At 58.1% G+C, this 21,268-nt stretch overlaps 4 protein-coding genes across 6 annotated transcripts; 1 reads left to right on the forward strand and 3 right to left on the reverse strand.

Annotated features, from left to right (window-relative positions):
• Positions 1–507: 507 nt before the first annotated feature.
• On the reverse strand, positions 508–2,779 carry WDR55 (WD repeat domain 55). Its single transcript, XM_037398694.1, has 7 exons — positions 2,535–2,779; positions 2,326–2,426; positions 2,171–2,258; positions 1,844–2,023; positions 1,627–1,726; positions 1,352–1,521; positions 508–1,193 (listed from the first exon to the last, which is right to left on the reverse strand). Exons 1-7 carry the CDS (start codon positions 2,747–2,749, stop codon positions 872–874), a joined length of 1,176 nt encoding a protein of 391 aa, XP_037254591.1. The 5' UTR covers positions 2,750–2,779; the 3' UTR covers positions 508–871.
• A 588-nt stretch (positions 2,780–3,367) lies between these two features.
• Positions 3,368–12,461, reverse strand: IK (IK cytokine). Its single transcript, XM_037398323.1, has 20 exons — positions 12,407–12,461; positions 11,589–11,655; positions 11,268–11,360; positions 10,744–10,803; positions 10,003–10,170; positions 9,804–9,918; positions 9,492–9,562; positions 9,331–9,377; positions 8,901–9,064; positions 8,688–8,796; positions 8,240–8,279; positions 7,615–7,834; positions 7,236–7,254; positions 6,654–6,732; positions 6,290–6,370; positions 5,683–5,740; positions 5,177–5,265; positions 4,785–4,893; positions 4,059–4,093; positions 3,368–3,626 (listed from the first exon to the last, which is right to left on the reverse strand). The coding sequence occupies exons 1-20, from the start codon at positions 12,420–12,422 to the stop codon at positions 3,599–3,601; spliced, it is 1,668 nt and encodes a 555-aa protein (XP_037254220.1). The 5' UTR covers positions 12,423–12,461; the 3' UTR covers positions 3,368–3,598.
• Positions 12,462–12,595: 134 nt separating this feature from the next.
• Positions 12,596–14,043, forward strand: NDUFA2 (NADH:ubiquinone oxidoreductase subunit A2). 2 transcript variants are annotated; one of them, XM_037398271.1, is made up of 3 exons: positions 12,596–12,727; positions 12,818–12,924; positions 13,850–14,043. In XM_037398271.1, exons 1-3 carry the CDS (start codon positions 12,621–12,623, stop codon positions 13,939–13,941), a joined length of 306 nt encoding a protein of 101 aa, XP_037254168.1. In that variant the 5' UTR covers positions 12,596–12,620; the 3' UTR covers positions 13,942–14,043. The 2 variants fall into 2 exon arrangements, with proteins under 2 accessions (XP_037254168.1, XP_037254169.1); XM_037398272.1 differs by having other exon boundaries at positions 12,818–12,919.
• On the reverse strand, positions 13,965–21,209 carry TMCO6 (transmembrane and coiled-coil domains 6). Of its 2 annotated transcripts, XM_037398269.1 has the most exons (12): positions 21,125–21,209; positions 20,509–20,633; positions 20,152–20,261; positions 19,830–20,013; positions 18,483–18,587; positions 17,731–17,816; positions 17,051–17,167; positions 16,249–16,360; positions 15,990–16,164; positions 15,756–15,850; positions 14,991–15,158; positions 13,965–14,551 (listed from the first exon to the last, which is right to left on the reverse strand). In XM_037398269.1, exons 1-12 carry the CDS (start codon positions 21,207–21,209, stop codon positions 14,387–14,389), a joined length of 1,527 nt encoding a protein of 508 aa, XP_037254166.1. In that variant the 3' UTR covers positions 13,965–14,386. The 2 variants fall into 2 exon arrangements, with proteins under 2 accessions (XP_037254166.1, XP_037254167.1); XM_037398270.1 differs by lacking the exon at positions 17,051–17,167.
• Between the last annotated feature and the right edge of the window lie 59 nt (positions 21,210–21,268).

The raw sequence follows: 21,268 nt of genomic DNA on the forward strand, positions 1-21,268 counted from the left end.
GAATGAGCCAAAGCATCGGCACAAGGCGCTAGGAACTGAAAGGCACTGGGTTTATTTGTAATAGAGCTGATGTCTAAAGTAATTAACAAAGGCTAATTGATGCACCGGTTTGGACAGCAGTGCAGGCACAGCAGGGGCCAGGCAGGCCCTCAGGAAGGGATGAAGACCCGTTTGCCCAGGCCAGGCACCCCAGAAGCCCATGTCACACCCCCTACCCCCTAAGCAACGCCCTGCCTTGCCTCCTCCCCAGCCCAGCACCCCCAAATACACCAGCAAACCCCAGCTGTAGCCACACACACACATTCCCCTGCCCCCCAGCTCTATCCCCAGCAGGGTTCCCCAGCCATGTCCCCCCGATAACCCAGAGCCGCCCCCCCCCCCCCCCGCCATGTCTCCCCTGTACCTCAGAGCCCCCCTGCCCCCAGGTACCCAGATATCTCAGCCCCCTCCCAGCCACCATGGATCCTCAGTCATGACGCCCCCCAAACCCCTCCACCAGGGACCCTCAGTCACATGCCCCCATCCCTGGGCCCCCTCCACCCCAAGGACCGTCAGCCACGACCCCCTGCCAGTGCCTCTCACCAGGAACCCCCAGCCAAGTCCTCCCACCAAGGACCTCCCACATACTGGGGTCTCCCCTATGTCAGAAACACCCCCCCTCCCCTGGGACCCTCAGCCATACCATTCCCAGCCTGCCCCCCATCCTGGGGCCACCCCCGCATTCTTTCCCCCCAGGTGTCTGACACCCCGTATGTGCTGCCCACCCTGGTGGTACCAGGGACCCACGGTGGGGCAACCCCCCCACCTGCAGACAGTGGTGGCAGCGCCCACCCACACGGCTGTGCCCTGCTCCCAGGGCGTCCCCGGCCCCTCAGTCACTGTCACCATCACTGTCGGTCCCTGCTGCTGCTGCCTCTGGCCCGGCCTCATCCTGCAGGTCGGCGAAGAAGTCCTCCCCACCACCCACCGCTTTGCTGCTGAGGGCCCGCAGCGGCCCTCCCTTCTTCTTCTTCTTTCGGTAGTCGTCCACCACCAGCCCTCCCAGGGCTGAGACGTCCCAGAACTTGACCTTCTGGTCATGGGCGCAGCTGGCCAGGAGCTGCCCACCCGGGGCCACCGCCAGCTGCTCGATGGGCTCCCCCAGGTGCTGCCCAACACAGCCCAGCACCCGGTTCGGCAGGACGTTCACTGCCCTGGGGACAGGGGGGCTGGTGGGGACCCTGCAGGGCCTGCTCCACCACCAGCCCATCTGCCCATGTCAGAAGGGAAGGGGTCCCTTGGCCCTAACCAGGCCGATGTCATCCCACCCCCTCCAGCCCCCCCACCCCCTCCACACCCCCCACCCCCTGACCTGATGACTCCATCCAGGGACCCCACGCAGACGATGCTGTCTGTGATTGGGACCATGCAGTCAACAGACTCGGCCCTCAGAGCGAAACGGTCACTGGCAGCCCCAAAGCCGTCCCAGTTGAAGAGGTAGATGGTGCCTTCACTGGAGCCACATGCCACTTTCTTCCCCCTCTAGGCAAGCCGGAGGGCAGTAAGGCAGAGGCACAGCAGGGAACCCAGCTCGCTCGTGGAGAGGGATCCGCTGGACCCTGCTCTGTGGCAGCGCCAGGTGCCAACCTTCAGCAGCACGACAGATGTCAGGTCCCCATTCTGTGGCTCTGAGAGCAGCTCAAAGCGCCGCCTCTTCACGTTGAAGACGCCCAGGGTGCCATCACCGCTGCAGGGGATGGAATGGGCACGCTGTGAGCAAGGGGCACGGCACGGTGTGCCTCCCCCAGCTCTAAGGGGAGGCCCACAAGGGCATGGCAGAGCTTGGCCCCAGAGCTCCAAGTACCTGGCGGTCAGCAGGATCTTCCCATTTCCATCCACAGCCATGGCGCTGATGTACTCCTCCTGCTGACGGGCCTCCAAGATGGCATCCCCCTTGCGCAGGTCCCACACCTTCAGCGCGCCAGCATCATCACCCGTGGCAAAGACGTGGTTATCAATGGGCAGCACGCAGTTGAGGGCCGAGCTGCAGAGACCCCAGCCCCACGCCGGCACAGTCATGGCTCACATCGCAAGTGAACGGCCACCAGACGATGCTCCAGCCTCCACCCGCATGGCTGTGGCCGGAGAGGGATGGGGACAGAGCCGGGACGAGCCACCCGTGCTGACCTACCCGTGGGCTTTGGGGAAGCGCGTTTCCAGCCGTCCTTCCTCCACCGTCAGCATGTGGATGGACTTGTCCTTGGACACGGTGAAAAGCTCTGGAAAGCCGTGTCAGCCGGCCGGCCCCGGCGCCCCCCGCTGCCACCCCCCGCCCCCCGCACTCACTCTGCCCGTCCTGGGAGAAGGCCACGTCGCGGCACGACTTGAGGTGATGCCCCGAAGACCAGAGCTGCCGGTTCTCCCCCTCGGTGCAGGAGTACGAGTACCTGCGGGGCCGGGCCGGGCTCGCAGGGAGCCTCGACGGCCGGTGCCCCGCGGCTCCCATCGCCGGGACCCGCCCCCAGCCCCGGCTGGGCCCCCACGGCCCCACTCACAGGTAGACGTCGCCGTCCACGTCCCCCGCCGCCAGCAGAGGCCGGGCCGGGTGCAGGGCGATGGCGTTGGCCGTCGCCTCGAAGCAGATGTCCTCGGGGGTGTCCCGCAGCCGCGGCTCCCGCCCCGCCGGCCCCGGGCCGCCCTGCGGGGAAGCGGGGCACTGGGCCCGGGCCGCGCTAACGCCGCCCGCGCTCCCCTCTCCCGGCGCCGCCATGGCGGCTTGGGCCTGCGCGCCGCGTGCTCCGCGTGGCCCCGCCCCCCGCGTGCTCCGCCCCGCTCCGGCGCACGGCCCCGCCCCGCCGCGTCACGCGCGGGCCCGCCCCAGCCCGGCGACACCGCGCGGCGCCACCGGCCGCCAGGGGCTCGATCCCGCGGGCCCCCGTGGCCCGTACCGCCGGGACTCGCCCGGCAGCTCCTCCTGCTCTCCCCGCAGGCTCCTCCGCTTCTCGCCCCGGCTGCCCGGCACTGCTCCGGTAGTTTTAGGATCTCGGGTGGGCAGGGCCCCGCGACGTCCTGCCCCCGGCCCCCGCCCAGCCAGGGGCCACCCGCAACGTCCCCGTCCGGACCCACAGGGGCTGGTCCATGTCCCCAGACCCTGGCGACGAGCTCTGCTGGCCGCCAGCCCCACCTGCCCCCGGCCGCGGCAAGTCTGAGGCACAGGCAGTGGAGCGGGCTCATTTCCCTCAAACAGGCCCATTTGCAAATTTTATCCAGGTCTTGACAGAGGCTGCTGCCCCACACCCCAGAACGCTCCCCCAATAAACGACCCAAGGCGGGGGTGGGGGGGCTCAGGAGGTGGCACCTCTGCTAATCAGAACACAGCTTCCTCTCCTTCCACACAAACGGGTATTTATGCAAATTTAATGCAGTTTTATTACAGCTACAACATTTACACGTCACAGGCTATACAACCAACACTGGAGGAGAGCGCCTCGGCACACCCCACAGCACGAGGCTGGGGGTGCTGTGCTGCCCCGCCCAGAGCAGAGAGGGGACAGCGTGGGGGACAAGGGCAGCACGCCAGCCAGCTCGGGGAAAACAGACCAGGCTTCCAGGAACTGCATCAGTACTTGGGACGTTTCACCTCAACCCTGGAAGACACAGAGGGGCAGGACAACGGTGAGGATGCAGGGCAGACAGCTCTGTCACCCTCCCATCCAGAGCTCGACCCTGAGCTCCACAGTTTCACCCCACAGACCAGTGTGAGGGGGCCCCCCCAACAGCTCCTTGGGACACCCAGCCAGCTGGGGCAAAACCACCTGACCAAGGGAGAGCCTCAAGACGGTCCTGGGGTCTGCTCAGCACCCACCACCTATGGCCCAGGGGAGAGGTGCCCAGCAGGTTTAGCTGAACAGAGCAGGACAGGAGCACCCCCATGGGACCAAGTGTTCTCCACTCCCAGCCACTCTGCCAAGGGCTGGCAGGGAGGTCCCTGCCCCCTGCAGCCCCTGCGGGAGGTGGCAGGAGACAGCCAGGCCCCAGTACCACACTGCAGCTCTGCCAAGAGCAGAAATGTCACTAACCCATCAGCCTCCAACTTCTTCCTCTTCTCGATGATCTGTAGAGAAAGCACAAAGTCCAGTTACCCTCAGGGTACCTGGCTGCCCATAATCGCAGCAGAGGGTCTGTAGGGTGCAAGATACACCCAGGGAGAGCTGTAGCCATGCCAGAGCAAGCTAAGGCGAGTTACAGTTGTCCACAAACTGCCCAAAGTCTGGAGAAGCTTGGCCTCTTCCTCCTTTGCTCCATTTTGGCCACCAAAGACCATTTCTTCTCACCTTCCCCTGGCCCATCCCATACCACCGGGGTGCCCATGGCCAGCTCACCCTGCCAGGACAACCCCCAGCTCTGCTGGTTATAAAACAGGGAACCACTAAATATGCCCTGTCCCCCCCAGCCTCTTTAGATGGCTCTGAGCTGCCAGCTTTGGACACGCTCATCTGCTGCAGAGCTCAGAGCAAAAAGCCCCTGATGGGGACTGCTCCCAAGGCAACAGCTCCAAATGCAGCTCCAGATGCCTCTGCAGTCCTGAAGCCCTGAGTATTCAGCCAATGTTCTTGCAAGGAGCCTCTTCTAGAGAGCCAGCCCTGGTGCATACGCACACCAGCGGTGCCCAGCTGCCAGGACACAGGCTGAGCTGAAAAGCTGTGACTAGGACAGCAAGGGAAGGATAAGGTAGGTGGGAGCTCTCCTGGGCTATGCTGTCTGTTTAGGCTCTGAGCTGACAACACGCCAGTACCAGCACTCACCGCACTGATCTTCTTCCACTGTCGGTCCAGTTCTGCCTTGTCATTTGTCTCCTTGAAACGACGGGTTTTGCGTCCCTCAGACATCTTGATCCCATACTGGAAGGCTGCCCTGGGGAAGGAACACAACAGAGCTCAGTGCTTGCTGGGGATCCACGGCCTGCCGGGGGAACGGACACATCTGCCCCAGCCATAAGCCCGTACTCCAGCATTGGCTCGGGCCCCTGAAAGCAGCGGCTGAGCAGGAGTCCTCAAGAGTGATACTAAGAGCAAAGACCCAGGATCCACAGCTCCTCTTCAGGTCCTCATCAGGCAACCCCCAGGGCGCACGTTTGGCCAGCACGGCCACCCGCACACAGAATCCTTGCTCAGCCCTTCGTAAGGGCCGCACTCACTTGGGCAGAGCCTCTTTGTTGTTCATGTATTCACTGTACTCCTCCTGGGTGTCAAAGTCCCAGCGGCCCAGAGGTCCTTTCTTGTTACCCTGCAGCAAAAAGAACCCAGAGCAGCTCCTTAGCTGACACTGGCCAGGGCTTCTCATGCAGCCCTGTGCACCCAGCCAAGATCTGTCTCTCCATCAGCCCCCAGTCTAGCCTTGGCTCAGAAATCCCCTCCCCGAGAAGCCCCAGACAGGAGATTCTGTGGAAGAGGGAGCTGAGACAGACTAGCACACCTCCCCAGCACCTCTTGGTCAAGTGCCAGTTGCACATTTTCTCCCTGTGACGATGGATCCCATCCAGCCCCAGGCACAGAGCAGATGAGCAAACTCCGAAACACATTCAACACCCAGCCCTGGGGCACACAACCCCTCTGCACAAGCCTGCTTCTCTCCAGTGGGATCCTCTCAGCCTGCACCAATGTCTACTTCACTGGCCGGTCCTAAAAGCTGGTGATGGCATACCTGATCCATTTTGCTGTAGTCCACCTCTTCATCGCTGTCCACAGCCATATCATCCATTCTGTAAAGAAAAGCAAGCAAAGAGTGCGTCCATGGGACACGGCCTTGGAGCCAGGCTGGTGGGAGCCACCTCTTGTGGCCTCAGACTGAAAACACTCAGTTCCTGGACCAGAGAGAAGTTCCTCCAGCTGCAAGGCCTGCAGGTGAGCTGTACCACAAGGGCATCCAAGGCTGCAAATGTTTACAAGATGATGGCAGGCTGAAAGCTGTTCCTCTTCTGCCAAGGGACTACTTTGTGGCCAGAGCTCAACAAGCACATGAATTACCAGGGAACACGGCAGACTCCCAGCCCGCTCACCCTCTCCCCTAGCACTGAGGGGTAGCTGACTCCAGGTAGCCATTTATAGCAGAGACCAGCTAAGAAAAAGGCAGGTCTGTCAGAACCAAGGACTTGGGGGAGCATTGTAACAGTAGGATGCAACCCCAAAGTCAGGCCCACTCCTTCCAACAAGTAGTGGGACTGACGTTCGCGTTCTTGCTGCCAGAGAACAGCTCTTGTGCTCCTTTGCACACCCTACTCCCAACCCACAGCTTCTTGCTGCTTCCTTACGTAGCAGGGTAGCACTCGGCGTAGCTGTTTGACATGCCAAAGAAGTCCCCCAGCTGCTTCTTGTCTTCTGGCTTCTTCAATGTGACAATGGTCAAGGAAAGCACTACCATGTAGCCTTACAGCTAAGGGCTGAGCACAGCCAGCCAAAGAGCCATCTCCTGCCTCAGCACAACTGAACTGGATGCTGCAGAGCTTACGTTCTGCATATGATCTGCATGGTTTGGGCGGCATTTCTCTGCTACAGGAGGAAGAGCCCTCCCAAGTGAGGGAGGACAGCCACATGGCCATGCTTGGGCAAGGCCTGCCTGCAAGGGAAGCCCATCCTTGCAATCAACCAAGCTGGCACAGACAGTAACAAGGATATGACTCTGCTCCTTCCCAGCCAGCAGCTCCAGCAAACTTCTCGTTGATGGACTTGATGAGCTCCTTGGCTGAGCCGGGTCCTGGAGTAGAGAGTGCAGCAAGTTGAGTTTTGGGGTAGGAACAGATCACCGCAATACACACTGGGATGGGCAGAGCCCCCTTCTGCAGGACCCATTCATTGGGATGGGGTAACAAGCAGAAGGATGGGCTGCATATGAGGTAGAAGAGGAGGAGCCAGGAGAACACTGAGGAGCAGCAAAACAGTTCAAGCACAGAAAAGGCAGGCTGATCCTATGAGACCCTGAATCCTCCTCCATTTACAGCCAGCATAAGGTTGTCTGAACTAGTCTGCTGCCAGGGAAAGATCTGCACACACACTCAACCCAGGCTGGCACGCAGCTGCCTGTATGTGCAAGACTCTTCACCCCAAAACCCTCACAGCAAGCAATTCACCCTGTCACAGTAGTCTCTAGAGCACGCGACTCATGCAGGACAGCAAGCCAAGCAGTTTTGAAATCTGCAACCCTGTACAGCCTCACTCAAACATCCAGCCTCATTCAAGTGTCCAAACCACCTGACTCACCTTTGTCGATGTCTGCAGGCTGCAAAGAAGAGGGAGAGATACCATGTCACCAGGAGGGCTGAAAGCAGGCAAGTGACAGTGCTGCATGACTCACAGCTCCACTTTAAGACTCTTTGTGGCAAGCACACAGGGATGAACCACAAAAACTACTGGCTTGTGCTAGTCCTGCCTTACTTGCTAAAGGAGAGGACAAGCACAGAGCCACCTACCAGCCCCTGGCTGGAGGGACAAAGCTGAGCAAGAGCTGAACACTAGTATGTGTGGGAGCATGACCAGAGATCCCCAAAGCCACCAGTGTGACCCCACCAACCCAACAGCTGCATTCCCCAAAGGGAAGAGATCAGGTGGGGCAGTCCAGGCTTCACAAACCAAGGCTCACCTCATCATCAGCCTTGGGCTTCTCAAAGTAGCTGTGCCTCTTCTTTTCCTCCTCCCGCTCCCGGTCCCGCTCCCTGTCCCTCTCTCGCTCCCTGTCACGTTCTCTGTCTCTGTCACGCTCCCGGTCCCTGTCACGCTCCCTCTCGCGGTACCTCTCCCGCTCCTTCTCCCGTGGCATCTTTGCGGTAGAGGGCACATAATCCCCAATGTCTTCAAAGATACTAGAAGAAGGAAAGAACCTGCAGTTACGGGTGCTTCAAGAAAAGAGACTGCAACCACCTCCCTTTGAACTGGAATCTGATAAAGGGTCATGCAGTGCCAACACAGAGAGCTAAGGATGCCCACTAGAACTGGCTTCCACATCTGTCAGAAGTACCACTGCCTTTCGGCTCTCTTCTGCTGCCTGGACCTGCTCCTTGTGGTCCAGAACAACAGAAAACCCTTGCCTGCCTCAATCCTGAAGTCAAAATCAGAGCTTGCCTCCAGCCTTGTCCCACAAACCATAGGTCCAAAGGCAGCTCACTCCAGAAGCACTAAACCCAGCCCTCTCCAAATGTGGTGGGCCAAAAAGACATATCTCAAGGCAGACAGCTGTGATCCCATAGCCTAGGCAGGGGGGCACTTACTTCATATCAGCTTCAGGGGGCTTCTTCTCATCCAGCTTCCCTGCAAGGACACAACAGCAGTGAGAGGCACTTCATCCACTCTGCTTCCTGCATTGTTCCCTGTCCACAATCTGGTCTCCAAGCCCCAAGAGTGGCAGGCTTGGAGGATGTCCTGACTTCCTCTTTGGTTACCACATCACGTCTAGCTCCCTCAGGAAGCCATTTTATCCCTCCCTAACAGGGGACATTTCCCCAAGAAACTGAGCCTTAACCAGGAAGAGTAGAGCAGCACAAGGCACCCCTTGCAGCCAGTCCCCTGTGGTCCTGCCACAGAACAGCCTGCCTTCAGGGCACTGCTTGAGAAGCTGTCCTCATGGTACAGGGGAATGCAGCAAATCAAAACGCATCTTATTCTCTCTGGATATCTTCAAGCATTAAGTCCTACCACTTGGCTCCCTTCAGCTCCTACCTTTGTCTTTCTTCTTGAGCTTCTTGTTGCGGGTCCCTTGCCTGAGATAGGAGAGGATCTGCGTCAGTTTGCTGATGACGATGTCATTGGTGGTCAGTGTGGTCTGCGCCTGAAAGAGAAGTCCCCAAGGAATTGTCTGACTCCCTCCTGGCAAGACTCGCTCTCGCCAATTCAGACCAATGTGGTCAAGCAACCTGGACACTGTCTGGGTACCTCCATGGTGGGGCAGTCAGCCTTGCTCCGGATCAGAGTGGTTGGGATGTCGGTGTCAGCATACTCATCATCCAGATCTACCACATAGGCCATCCTCCCTGGCAGGAACAGCTCATTCCGCTCATAGGCCTTGTTCTTGAACAGAATGCGGTAGATGTTGCGACCTGAAGAGGAAGTAAACGCATGGGAGAGCTGCTTTTACAAAAGCAATGGACACACCCATAGAGAAGCATATTTGGTTTATCAGAAACATCAAAACCACCACGTAAGAGACACGCTTCCTCCAGCCCTCAAATTCAGAATGCCTACACTTCAGATTCTCCCCCCTCCAATGACTAAAGGTTTTCATTTCTCCATTCACCCTCCAGGATCTCTCCCACATTCACGGCACAACACAAGGTAGGGAATAGCCACATCCACACAGTCTTACCCAGCCGGGTCTTAAATTCAATTTTGTTTTCAGGATCTTCGTCTTTCCTGAACAGAAACAGAAAAGAAACAGAAGCATTATGATAAGTGCCTGCATCCTCTGCACCCCCCTTCCTGGGAGGCAGCTGTACACAGGAGAGTGCAAAATCCTCAACCACTCACTTCGTTTCTTTCTGGGGCTTCTCCATCATTTCCTCCTCTTCCTTCTCCTTGCTGGCAATCTCAGCCCGTACCTGGCCACAGAGTAAATCCATGCATTACAGACCAGACCAATCTGTGCCACTGTTGCCCATGAGAACCAGTACACCCACTTCCACCAGCTCCCCAGTCCTTAATAAATCTTTCCCAGAGAGAAACCCATGCTGACAAGACGGAAGCACCCTTTAAGTGGCAGCTACTACCCTCTGCCCACCCTCTCTACCTGTGCGAGCAGACAGGGTAGAAGGGCAGCAGCACAGTGACATCTGTGCTCACCTTCTGCAACAGCGCAAAGTCCAGACCCTTCACCAAGTGAGTGTGCTCCATGTCACCACCCAAGAACTTGGACTCCTGGATCAACTGTCTTCTCTTCTCTGCAGCAGATTTATCCCTGTGCAACAAAAACGGAGCCAGTTACAGGACAGTCCCTCTGGAGCAGGCTGGCAAGACAAGGCCATGCTGCAGGTTCACATACGCCTCTGCTGTTGGACCCACAGCCCTGTAGTTGGCAGTTGTGCTGATCAGCTCCGTTTCCTCGTAGTCCTTGTTCACACCATCTCTCCTCTCCTTGGCTCGATCCCTGTACTTCTCAGCCAACTCCCTCTCACGTTCTATCTCCTGCTGGCGCAGCTTTGCGTAATAGCTGGGGTTGGAAAAACAGCTCAGTGTTAGCATGACACGTCCACACTTTTGATGCACTGGTCAAATAACAGCCCCTGAGGCCCCACACATACCTGTCCTGGTCCCAACCCCTTCCCCAAAAATGTAATAAAGCACCATGGGATACAACATGCCTGGAGGACACCAGACAAGATGAAACTGCTGTACTGAGGTTAAGTAAAGAGGAGCTCAGTCCTCCCTTCCAAGGGGAAGAGGTCAAGCGCAGTCCTGCTGTGCAGATGTGCCCCAAAAGACAGTCACCTGTGTGCAGATGTCCCAGCACTGCCCTGCTCTGCCAGACACCTGCAGAGCCTCTCCTGCTTCTTTCAGAGGTGAAGCTTCACCCCCACAACCTGCTGCCACCCTCCCACATCTGTTTCCACAAGCAGTGACAGTCACTCAGTCTGAATCTTCCTCAGTCTGCTCAGCTTCAAACCCCCCAAATAATCCAGGCCCCTCAGGGTCCTCTTTGGTAGCCCAGGAGCTCAGCAGCTGCTTCAATGGGAGGGACAAGATTTATGAAGACAATCCCTGATGCATTGCTTTCTCCATTTACCTTTTCTTCTTCCTCCTGCGAGCAGCTGGGTCTTCATCTTCATTGTACTCCCGGGGCATCCTAGAAAAGAGCAAGAAACCACACGTAGAACCATGAAAACACAGGCAGCTAGACAGAACAGTCCCCCAGACACAGGAGGCTCAAAGATGGGAACAGTACAGGCCCATTTGTCCCTAGTTCCACTCTATCAGCAGGGAAAGGAAGGAAAAGCACTGATATTCACAGAACAAAACCTGCCTCCTGCACAAAGTGTCTTAACAGTCATGCAAGACTTGCTCTATTGTTTACAGCAGGCCTGACCCACTTGATTCTCCTCTTAACACACACATATATAGCTTACATGGAGCCAAGCACAAAGCAAGGCCAAGGTCTGCTCCTCAGGCCCTGTTTGCATGCTCACTAGCAAAAGCCCCTTTAGATAAACCCACTGCAAAGCGCAGGAGGAGAGACAGAAAGTCAGGCAGGAACAGAGCCCCAGAGGGAAAGCGGACATGCTTTGTCCCACAGTGTAGAGTCCTACTCACTCATGGTGGCGAGATTTGGATGGTGGCGCAGATGTTGGCGCAGCCCGCGGGGTCATGAGAAGCTTTCTGAAGTCTTCATTGGTTAGCTTAGACCTGCAAGGAAGAGAGGAAACAGAAACAATCCCCCAACAAGCTTTGACAGCCCAATGGCTTCCGAAGAGACAGAGGGTTTTCCAGCAATGGAGCTAGACACAGGGTCCCCGTGGAGGGAGCCCAAAGGCTGCATTACACGAGTCACTCCCAGCCTCTAGATGGGGGAACCAGCCTTGGGCCCCACAGTCCTGCTCCAGTTCTGCCCCTGCACCCCACTTTCATACTCACTGGTGGAAGGAATGCGAGTCATCCACATCGTGGCCATCAGGGGCCAGGGGGTTGGAGAACGGTTCATCTGGGGGACAGGAGAAAAGAAAGCCCTCAGAGCCTGCCTGCAGTGGGTTCAGCCCCTCTCCGACCTCCACAATCCTCCCAGCCCCCATCCCTGCTCAAAACCAGGGATGGGCGCAGCAGTCACCCACCACCCTGCTCCTCTGCCAAGCCCAGGCCGCTAACACCCTGGGGTGGCCTTGCCAGGGCACATGGCATGAACGGGTCCTGGTGTCGCTGCCCACCACAAGACTGTGCCACCCCCTAGCCCGACTCCGCAGCCTCTCGGTGGATGTTCTGCTTCCCCCAGGACGTGGCCTCCGTACCTCCTCGGGGGTGTCCCGTCCCCTACACGCCCCAGGACTGACTGTACATCCCCTCCGCTCCCAGAAATGTCCCAGTGCCGTGAGCGTACCCTAGGGTAAGCCCCCGCGCAGTCCCCCGAGCATCACCCCTCCCGCCGGGCTGTCCCGGGGTCCCCTCCCAGGATGTCCCCCGCCTCAGCCTCTTAAGGCCGTCACCGCACACCTTCCCTGCGCCGGGCTGCTCCCGTCACCAGGCTGGGGATGTGCCCGTGCCTGTGCCCCCCCGAGGGAACCTCCGCTTCCCCGCCCCTGTCGCTACCCCAAGGCCAGGGTGGGCCTACACTGCCGCCCCTCCCCCGCCAGGGCCGCTGCCCTGCGTACCGCGGCACGCCCCGCCCGAGGGCCCGATGCCCTGTCCCCCGGCACGTCCCGGAGCCCCCCGGTGTCCCGCAGCCCCCCCGCCCCGCTCACTGTCGCGCTCCGGCATCGCGCCCCGCTCCGCCGCCCAACCCCGCTCCTCGGCCGCGCTCCGCTCCGCTCCGCTCCGCCGCCCCACGTCACCGCTGCTCCCTTCCCAGAACCCCCGCGCCGGGCGCTGTGATTGGCGGAGGTGACGACCAGCGGGCACCGCGATTGGCGGGCGCCGCAGCCACGCCCCCATGTTGTTGTCAGGGTCAGAGAGAAGATGGCGGCGGCGGCGGCAGTGAGGGGCATCGGGGGCGGGCTGGGCCGCAGCCTGCGGGAGCTCCGCATCCACCTCTGCCAGAGCTCCGCGGGCAGCCGCGGCGTCAGGTGAGCCAGCGGCACCGGGAGTCAGGCATCGGCCCGCCCCCAGCCAGCCCCATCCCGGCGGGGATCTGCCGTTCCTTCCTCTCTCCGTAGGGAGTTCATCGAGCAGCACTACGTGGCGCTGAAGAAGGCGAACCCCGACTTCCCCATCCTGATCCGCGAGTGCTCCGGCGTCCAGCCCAAGCTCTGGGCCCGGTACGGTGAGTAGGGGGCCCGCCGGGCAGCAGCGGCAGGGGGCGAGCACCAGGCCTCGCGGCCCGCAGCGGGGAGGCAGGTGGGGACACGAGGGGGGACAGCGGCGGAGGCAGGCGGCTGCCCCGGGGGCAAGGTGGGGGCTGACTCCGGAGAGCATTACGGCTGCGTGACCCGGTGGGAGGCAAAAAAAGGGACCCGCCGTTCAGAAGGTGGCTTGCCAGCTTGTGGCTGTCATCTCCCACCCCTGGAGGATGCCCATACAGAAATACATTTCTGGTTTTAGCTTGTTTTTACGGCATCTTTAGCAAAATGCCAAAAAGGGAGTAGAAAAAGCTCCCCTGTAAAGGCCTTGTTTTCTTCCTAAAAGCCACCTGGCCTGGACAAAAAAAAATTCAGAAACTTTTTGTCAAAGAGATTAAATGACTCTTTAAGCACAAGTTTCCCAGTGCAAGCACACAGGCCAGTAGAGCAGTTGGTATAGTGCCTGTCTTCTATCTGTATGTTGCAGGGAAATACACCCCTGCGTAGGGGCTGCTGTAGGAATAGGCAGTTTTTCAGCATTATTTTACTGAAGTGTTGGTTAGCATCTTGATGTGAGCAGGCTGAAGGCCACCAGCTTGCTTTGGAATGTGGCCATGGCCTCTGTCCAGCTGCTGTGCAGCAGAAGTTAATAAAAAGAGGCAAGGAAACGTGGTAGGCTACATTGGTTTATTTCCAGTGGAAAGGCTGAGAATAAAGAGAAGGTGGAAACAGTAGCTTAGGCACAGGGAGGCTCACTGGGGAGCGGTGGATGCAAAAGGGTGGTGATGGGAGCCTGGGCTGTGGATGCCAGTGCCACCTGGGAAACCTGAAGTAGAGCTTTGAGTTGTCTTTGCACCAGAAAAAGACTGAGGCACCTGACCCTTCTCTTACCCTCTATCTTTCCTGCAGAGTTTGGCAAGGAGAAAAGTGTGCCGCTGAACAACCTTACTGTGGATGAAGTGGCCAAGGCCTTGGAGAACATTGTGAAAAGCAAGGTGTAAAGACAGTAAACACGCATGTGCCGAAGACTTGACTAATAATCTTTAATGTAAAATGTGTATCTTTAACTTATCAATTACATAAATGCAACGTGCTTACCCTGAGCTTCACATGTTGAGTATAAAGCCGAAAAGAAATGCTGGGGGGAACAGCCGATCCAGCAGCATTTATGCATCATCTTTTCGCACCAAGAGCCCGTCTGGCTGGGTTGCAGCTCAGCTCTGCCCCTGCGCCAAGTTCTGGGGAGGCACAGGGCAGCCTGCTGGTAGCTATGAGGTGGTGAAAAGGACTGAAACAGCTGTATCTTGGCCAAGGACCAGCATCCCCGTGCAGCTAGCGCTGGGGCGTAACTGGCAGTTAGACCCCTAATTAGCCCTTGGGAAAGCAGGGCACAGGGTGAACAATGTTTACTACTCCTTGGAGTGCAGGGAAAGGAGGTGGTGTGGCCTAGGAGAAGGCAGACAGTGTGGCATGGCAGGGACTGAAGGCAGAGGCTCCCAGGGGCTGCCCGATCATGTCCAGCAGCGCTCGTGCCCGCTCCTGAAGTTCTGGGGTGCTCTGGTGCTGCTCAAGGGCATGGTGTCCCCCTTGCCTGAGGAAGTCAGCAGCAGCCTGGGTGACAGGAGAGGGGTGAGAGCTGGCTGGCTGCCATCTGAGTAGCTGCTACAGCTTGTCGTGTACACCACTGTACAGCCCAGGGAATGAGGTTGAAGAAACTCCCCAGAGCACTATCAGACACTAAAGTCCCAAGCCAGGTCAATTTGAAGTACAACTGAACCAAAAGAATCCCTGCATAATAACCTCAAAAGGATACAAACAACCTGCCCAAAAAACACTCACTGTCAATGAAAAGGAGCTTCCCCAGAGACCTAAGAAGGGCTTCTACCCTCTGCATCACACAAGTGGCTCCCTACAGGCATGTGTCTGGTGCTGAGGGGGAGGGGACTAGCCTGCCAATGACTGAAGGCAGTATTATTTAAGCAATAATAGTAATCATCACCAGCTTTAAAATCTCATGCTTGATTCTGGGGCAGGCACTCCCCTCTCTTACCTCTGGCCAGTGCAGGAAGAGGAGGTGCAGCAGCTCAAGGCACTGCCCCACCACTTCAGGGTCGGGCAGTGTGAGGGTAGGCAGCAGCAGGGGCAGGGCAGGCTGCCAGTGCAGCTGCTGGCAGTAGGCTGGCCCCTTCTCTGCTATATTGCACAGAACTGTCAGGACCTGGATAGAGAAGCCATGAGAGGGGAATGAGCAATGAACACTTTGTTAGTGGGCCAATTCCTGACAGGCTTAGGAGAGCTCCACAGAACTCCCCACATCCTCCGTGGAAGTCCTGCCAGGCGCTTCCCCAAAGCTATGTGCCCACCAGCTGGCTGGATTTTGAGTGCTCTTTAAAAGCCACCTCCATCCCCACCCCAAGGTGCTGGTCATCCCTGTGCCAAGCAAACACAGCTGTACCATGCACCCCTTGTCAAAGCATCCCCCCAGGACCCCCTAAAACTTTGGGGTCTTCCCTAAAGTTGGCAGCAGCCTCCCCAGGCCTGCTCCAGGTGCCAGCAGGCCTGGTCTCAAGTTAACATCTACCTTGGGACCCCTCTTCTGCCAGGACAAGACTCTGTCAAGGGTAAATACAGACATAGCGACTTGAGGGGAGGTGGATGTTGACACTACCACAACACAAGACCTTCCACCAAGCTGTTGCTACTGCCCCAAGTCATCCTCCAGCTTTATCACTGGGGGGGGGGGGGCGGCGGGGATTCGTGTTCCTGGTAAGTCCAGTGCTTCCCCCCAGCCCTGGGGCACGAGGTGAGATCTTACCAACACACTGGCCATCTGGGAGCAGGGCAGGAGCTGCAGCAGGGCTGGGAGCAAGTCCAGGGAAAGCAGAGCAGAGCAGAAGAAGGACTTGTCCGCTAGGGTGGGCAGAGAAGGAATGTGTCAATAAAACCAGTTTCAGAGGTCTCTATAGACAAGACATCACAAGTCTGGCAGCCATCAAGGCAGGTCCCAGCAGTAGCTCTGCCTCTGCTGACAGCCCCACAGGACACTCACCCGTGAGGTTGTTCAGCAGCCACAGACACTCCTGTACGATGAACGGGTGCTGCTGGAGGAAGCACTGAAGGACGAGGAAGAGGGCGATGAGCAGGCGCTCGTCCTGGATCTGGACCTCATAGCCCGTCTCCTCTGCGAGCAGATTGCTGAGACACCGCAGCACTGGACAGACGAGCTGCAACGATGGGAAACAGCCCTCTAACCAGACCGCATCTCCACAGCAATGCGAAGAATGGCTAGCACCCTGCCCACATCTTACCAGCTCCAGGCCCTCAGGAGCATCTTGGGGGATTTCAGAAGCCAGGTCGAACAAGAGTGAGGTGAGGGCTGGCAAGGCCCCCAGCGACAGCAGCACCGCATTGGCTGCATGGCTGCAAAAGGAAGGGACAGCATGCTTGCTCTTGGCACTCAGAGAGGGAAAACTGCTGCAGCCCCCGCCAAACAATGGGGCCTGGAAATTCAGAGTGCTCTCCTGAACCACCACAGGGCTTGTTTCACGTTTAACTAGCAGCTTGCTTCTGAGCAGACAAGAAAGTTTAAAAGCCCATAGAAAACAGATCTGCTGGAATTATCTCTGCAGGTCTGGAAGTAACAGCCCTGGATCCTTCTTTGGTACCCACACGTTTCTTTCTGCTGGGGCTGCTGAAAGAGCACTGCACTGCAGCAGCCGCACCAAGGCAGGCAGATTGTTGACAGCAGCCAGCCCTGCCAGGTGTCACTGGGCCAACCCCAGAAGCATGAGGATTGAGGGAACTTGCCTTCAGCAGTGTGGGGGACAACTCCAGATATGGAGAGGCAACTGGGGGGGGTTCAGAGGACTAGGAACTCCCTCCTCAGGTTCATAACCTGTTACTACCCTGTAAAGGATCCCAGTGATGCTGCAAACAGCATGTGTGTGCTCAGATACAAGAGTGGGAATGCCCAGGATAGCAGGGAAATTGCTTGCCCAAGGGAAAGGGGCAACGGAGGCAATCCAGGTCCCCTCACTGGACCCTGAGCCTTTGTGCCTTTCTGTTTGGCTGCCCCAAGGGAACTCAAAATGAGGAGAAAAGTGTGTTTACCTACAAACGATGTAGTGGAGGCACCATGCAAACTCCACAGCCACTCCTACCCCAGCCTGGAGGCCAGAGCAAACCAGTCGAAGCATGTACTGGGGGAGAACAGAGTCCAGAACCAAGCTAGGGTCAGAACAGCAGAGTTAATGGAGGCACAGGCCAGAGCACAAGCAGGACAGACAAGTGACAGGGAGACACTAGCCCTGGTCACTGAGCAGGGAGCTGCTCTCCCATGTTGTGGGGGCTGTGTGCTCCAAAAACGCACCTTGAAGAGACTATTAAAAGGCTACAGTCTCAGGCCCCACTAAGGCCTAGCACAAGCTCTGTCTGTGGCAGGGCCTGGGGACGCTCAGGCCACCTTGGCTGGGGTCACATTTTTGGCACTAGGGACTGTCAGGCTGATTTTTTCCTTCGCAGGAGGAATACAGTCAGAATTTCCCTGTAAGCCTACCCTGCTCAGCACTGTCCTTTACTGAAATACCACAGCTGTCTGTTCAGATGAGGCTGAGGGAAAAGAGTAAAGTCCTGCACCCTGATCTGCAACAAAACCTCTGTAGCTCTGGTAGGATTCTGCTCTGAACTATTAGTATCACAGGGATGGGATAGGCGTTGTTGTCCCTGGCATGCAAATACCACGCCAGACCCCAGGGCCTATCCTGATGCAGGGTTAAGAGGCTTGGACTCACGGTATGATCTCTGTGGGGGCTTCCTTGGCTTGGAGGAGCTGCGAGAGGACGTAGCCCAAACCTTCCAACACAGCCTCGTGTGGGGACTGCAATCAAACAGAACAAAGCTAATCCCACATGACAGAGCCAGGGGACGCCAGGGTGCCAGCCGCTGTGCTGGTGAGAGGGGTGATACCTCTTTGTAAGACCCAACCAAGCAGCTGCGTGGCGCAGTCTCTCCATGCCTGGAGAAGAGGGGACACAGCAGCAGACTGGCAGTGATACAGCAACCCGTGGCCACACCAAAGCTGAGCTGTCCCCCCTCCCCACACTCACATGGGCTGCAGCTGTAGGGATCCAGGAGCCCAAACGCAGCAGCAGTGCAGCTTTGAGCATTCAGATCTACAAACAACAGCTCTGCTCACTGCATTGGCCTCGTATGCTTGCTGGACCCAAGCTGGGCAGAGGGGAGAAGCCTGCAGCTCCCCATGTTACAGACCACTTAACAGCAAGCCGCAGTTACAGATGTGAGGGATTCAGGTGGAGGAGAGCACAAGGTGGTGACCTGAGCCCCAAAAATGGAGTGCAGGAGCATCCATGAGAGACCCTCACTCTCAAGGGAAGAGCACTCTGAAGAGGGTCTCTGCCTGTGGCCACAGCTGGAAGGAAGGCTGATAACTCAAGTGCTGTCAGCCAGTGTCTTAAAGGGCATAAGAAAAGGTGCCTTTCTGGGGCAGAGCAAGGGAAGAATATGGCTGAGCTATTTCACCCACCTGGATGCAGGATGTCAGCACTGGAATGATGCCCTGAGGCAGAATCTGCTTCCTCACAGCTTCACTTTCTACTACCAGGTTCCCCAGTGTGTACAAACACAGCTCCTGAAATACACCCGAGAGAGGAGGTCACCTCTTCCGCACTCCACAGCAGGACTCTGGCCAGCCTGGGCAGCCAGCAAGGCCTCTAGATCCTTGCACTCCAGGGACTGGGGCACACACTTCCCCTGAGCAGGGCATAAGCTGTTCTTCAGAGGGGCAAACATGGATGGATACTGCTGGACACTCCAGCTACCCCCATTCCAGCTGTATCAGCTTCAATTTACCCTTTTTCTATCTGGCTGAGGCTGGGATCTGATCCCTTCTGCTTTGGAGGTTTTTCAGTCTTCTAATTATTGCTACGACGCTTCCCTGAGACCTCTCTAATTCCACAGTATTCTGGAGACTCTCTTCGTGCTACATTAAAATGTGATCATCACCTTGGGATTACTCCCCATCTTGTTCCTGAGTTCTGATCCTGTCTGCTTCTCAAAGGTGCACAGCGTGCTGCACAAGTCGAGACACACAGGCGCTCCAGAGCTACTCCAACTGTTCGCTCATTTGCCCGGATCAAACTGCACAGCTTGGAGCCACAAGTGCTCTTCCTTCCAGCCTGGATGAAAGCCTGCCTGCTTGTTGCTTGTTGAAAGTAAGCTGACAAAGTACCTGTTCCCGCATCCCAGCCTGCAGCTGCTCATTTCTTTCACCTCTCCAAGATCTTTTAAAACACTTAAACTGACCTGCATCTAGTATTTCTGCTTTACTCACCACACAGACACCAAGGCACCCCCTTGTGCAGGCCCATCTGGTGCTGAGAGGCTGGACCACACATCTGATGATGGAGGGCAACTGCCACAGCCTGCAATCCCCACTTCCCCAAAGAGAGCATGGAGCTGAAGAGGAAGCACCCGTTACAAATGGGGCAAACCACTGCATCCTAGGCTGCGGCAGGAGGGTTTGCTCTGGCCCAGGCGAGCTTTGGCAGCATTTAAGAGCAACATGAAGCTACCTGGAAAGAGGTGCAAACACAATGGAGCCAAATTTCTCTTGGTGTCAGGACAGGGCACAGCGAAAGGGCTCTCTGTATTTGCAAAACCTGACAAGACAAAGCCTCACTGCATCTCACTGCCCTGGGTTAGCACTGGGGACAGTTCTGCTCCAAGGGGAAGGTTGTACTAGAGACTTCCAGAGGGCCCCTTCCCACCAGCACTCCTATGCAAGCCATGTTAGCCTAAGACTAGCCAAAAGAGATCAACACCCAACTACTACAGAAGTATAAGCCCCGGCAAACGCAAGCATGGATCTTACTGTGAGCTCAACACTGTGTCCAGAGAGGTAGGTAAGGAGATAGGAGGTCACTGGCAGACATGCCTCAGCCACATCAGGGTCACTGGAGTGGGACAGCTCATGGAGACAGCGGGCTGCCTCCATCTGCATGTCAGCCAGGCTGCTGGTGAAGAGCCCGATGAGTGTCCGGATGCTGCCATCCAGCCTGGTGGAATCCAAAGGGCACTGTCACCTCCTGCCTCCCCACCCCTGGCCACACACCCGCTCACCCACATGACTGGGCCACAGGGCCACTCTGGACATGCACTTGATAACAGCCATGCAGTGCCAGACTTGGGCTGACCTGACAAACTTCTGCTGAGTCTCCTTGTTCTGCAGAGCCCAGCGGAGGCGGCTGAGCGATTTTTTCCTGTCCTCTGAGCCCCTCTGCACGTCTCTGAGCAGCTCAAGAACCTACCCGAAAATTAAAAGATGAGTGAACATAAAGCCACGTTACAATTTCATCTCGTTAATCCTGGAGGCAAAGAAACCCAGGGTGCAAAGATGGTCACAAAGAACCTTATTGCTTCTCACCATGCCTGGCAGCAACTCAGAAAACATTCCCAAACCCACCTCCACCCAGGCTCCTCCGCATGCCCCAGAGGCTGGGGAAGACTCCAGGGACCTCCATCAGCATGGAGAACAACATCCCACTCTTCACCTCATCCACTGAGAGAGGGTCCGGCACAACCACCGCTCCATCCTGTCCACCCTCCTCTGCTGCAACGTCCTCCCGCAGAAGCCGCTTGCTGACCAGCTGCTCCTGCCGCCGGGCTTTCCTGAGAGCTGCGATTGAATCGGTCCCCATCACCGCCTGCCTGGGTCAAAAAGCTTTTCCACCCCACCACAGAGCCCTGACAGGGGAACTGCCAGACCCCCAGTGAGCCAGCGAGGGCGGCAGCGGCCGCAGGGCTGCGGGTCGGGCACGCAGGGAGCCACGGCCGGGCCAGCCGGCGGGGCGGGGGCCGGGGGGGCCGGGGCGGCCCCGCGGGCGGGGGTCAAGCCTGGTTCTGCATAGGCGAGACCCCGGAGACCCCAACGCACAGGGAGGCGGCCGAGGACACGGGGCAGCCAGGGCGGGATCCCCAGCCGGGCTGCAAACAAAGGGGCCGTAACGGGGCTCCCCGAGCGCGCCGGGAGCCCGCAGGTGCCGGGGCCCGTTCGGGCCCCGCTGTGGGGCGGACGTGGCCGCCATGGGGGCTCCCACCTGGGGCCCCGCCACCCATGAACCCGCCCGGCCCCGAGACCTGGGCCCAGGGCCCGGGCCCGCCGCGGACCTGCCTCTCGCTCCCGCCGCCGGGCCCGCAGCTCCTCCGCACCGCGGCCGCTCGGCCCGGCCCCGCGCCGCCGCCGGCCCCACATGGCGGCGGCAGGAGGAGGAGGAGGCCGGGGAGAGGCGGGGCGGGCGGAGGCCGGGCCCG

Source organism: Falco rusticolus, chromosome 8 (genome assembly GCF_015220075.1).
Source record: "Falco rusticolus isolate bFalRus1 chromosome 8, bFalRus1.pri, whole genome shotgun sequence".
Taxonomy (NCBI): domain Eukaryota; kingdom Metazoa; phylum Chordata; class Aves; order Falconiformes; family Falconidae; genus Falco; species Falco rusticolus.

Excerpts from the sequence above, each read along its gene's own strand:
- NDUFA2 (XM_037398271.1), top strand. The coding sequence starts at position 12,621 with ATGGCGGCGGCGGCGGCAGTGAGGGGCATCGGGGGCGGGCTGGGCCGC. Across the intron at positions 12,728-12,817 it reads GCGGGCAGCCGCGGCGTCAG|GGAGTTCATCGAGCAGCACT; the intron begins GTGAGCCAGCGG and ends CTCTCTCCGTAG. Across the intron at positions 12,925-13,849 it reads CAAGCTCTGGGCCCGGTACG|AGTTTGGCAAGGAGAAAAGT; the intron begins GTGAGTAGGGGG and ends TCTTTCCTGCAG.
- IK (XM_037398323.1), bottom strand. Across the intron at positions 10,171-10,743 it reads CGCAGGAGGAAGAAGAAAAG|CTATTACGCAAAGCTGCGCC; the intron begins GTAAATGGAGAA and ends TTCCAACCCCAG. Across the intron at positions 7,835-8,239 it reads CCCCCTGAAGCTGATATGAA|TATCTTTGAAGACATTGGGG; the intron begins GTAAGTGCCCCC and ends TCCTTCTTCTAG.
- TMCO6 (XM_037398269.1), bottom strand. The coding sequence starts at position 21,209 with ATGTGGGGCCGGCGGCGGCGCGGGGCCGGGCCGAGCGGCCGCGGTGCG. Across the intron at positions 18,588-19,829 it reads GACACAGTGTTGAGCTCACA|GAGCTGTGTTTGTACACACT; the intron begins GTAAGATCCATG and ends GGTGTATTTCAG. Across the intron at positions 16,361-17,050 it reads CTCCACTACATCGTTTGTAG|CCATGCAGCCAATGCGGTGC; the intron begins GTAAACACACTT and ends TTCCTTTTGCAG.
- WDR55 (XM_037398694.1), bottom strand. The coding sequence starts at position 2,749 with ATGGCGGCGCCGGGAGAGGGGAGCGCGGGCGGCGTTAGCGCGGCCCGG. Across the intron at positions 2,259-2,325 it reads CTTCTCCCAGGACGGGCAGA|AGCTTTTCACCGTGTCCAAG; the intron begins GTGAGTGCGGGG and ends ACGGCTTTCCAG. Across the intron at positions 1,522-1,626 it reads CATCTGTCGTGCTGCTGAAG|AGGGGGAAGAAAGTGGCATG; the intron begins GTTGGCACCTGG and ends CGGCTTGCCTAG.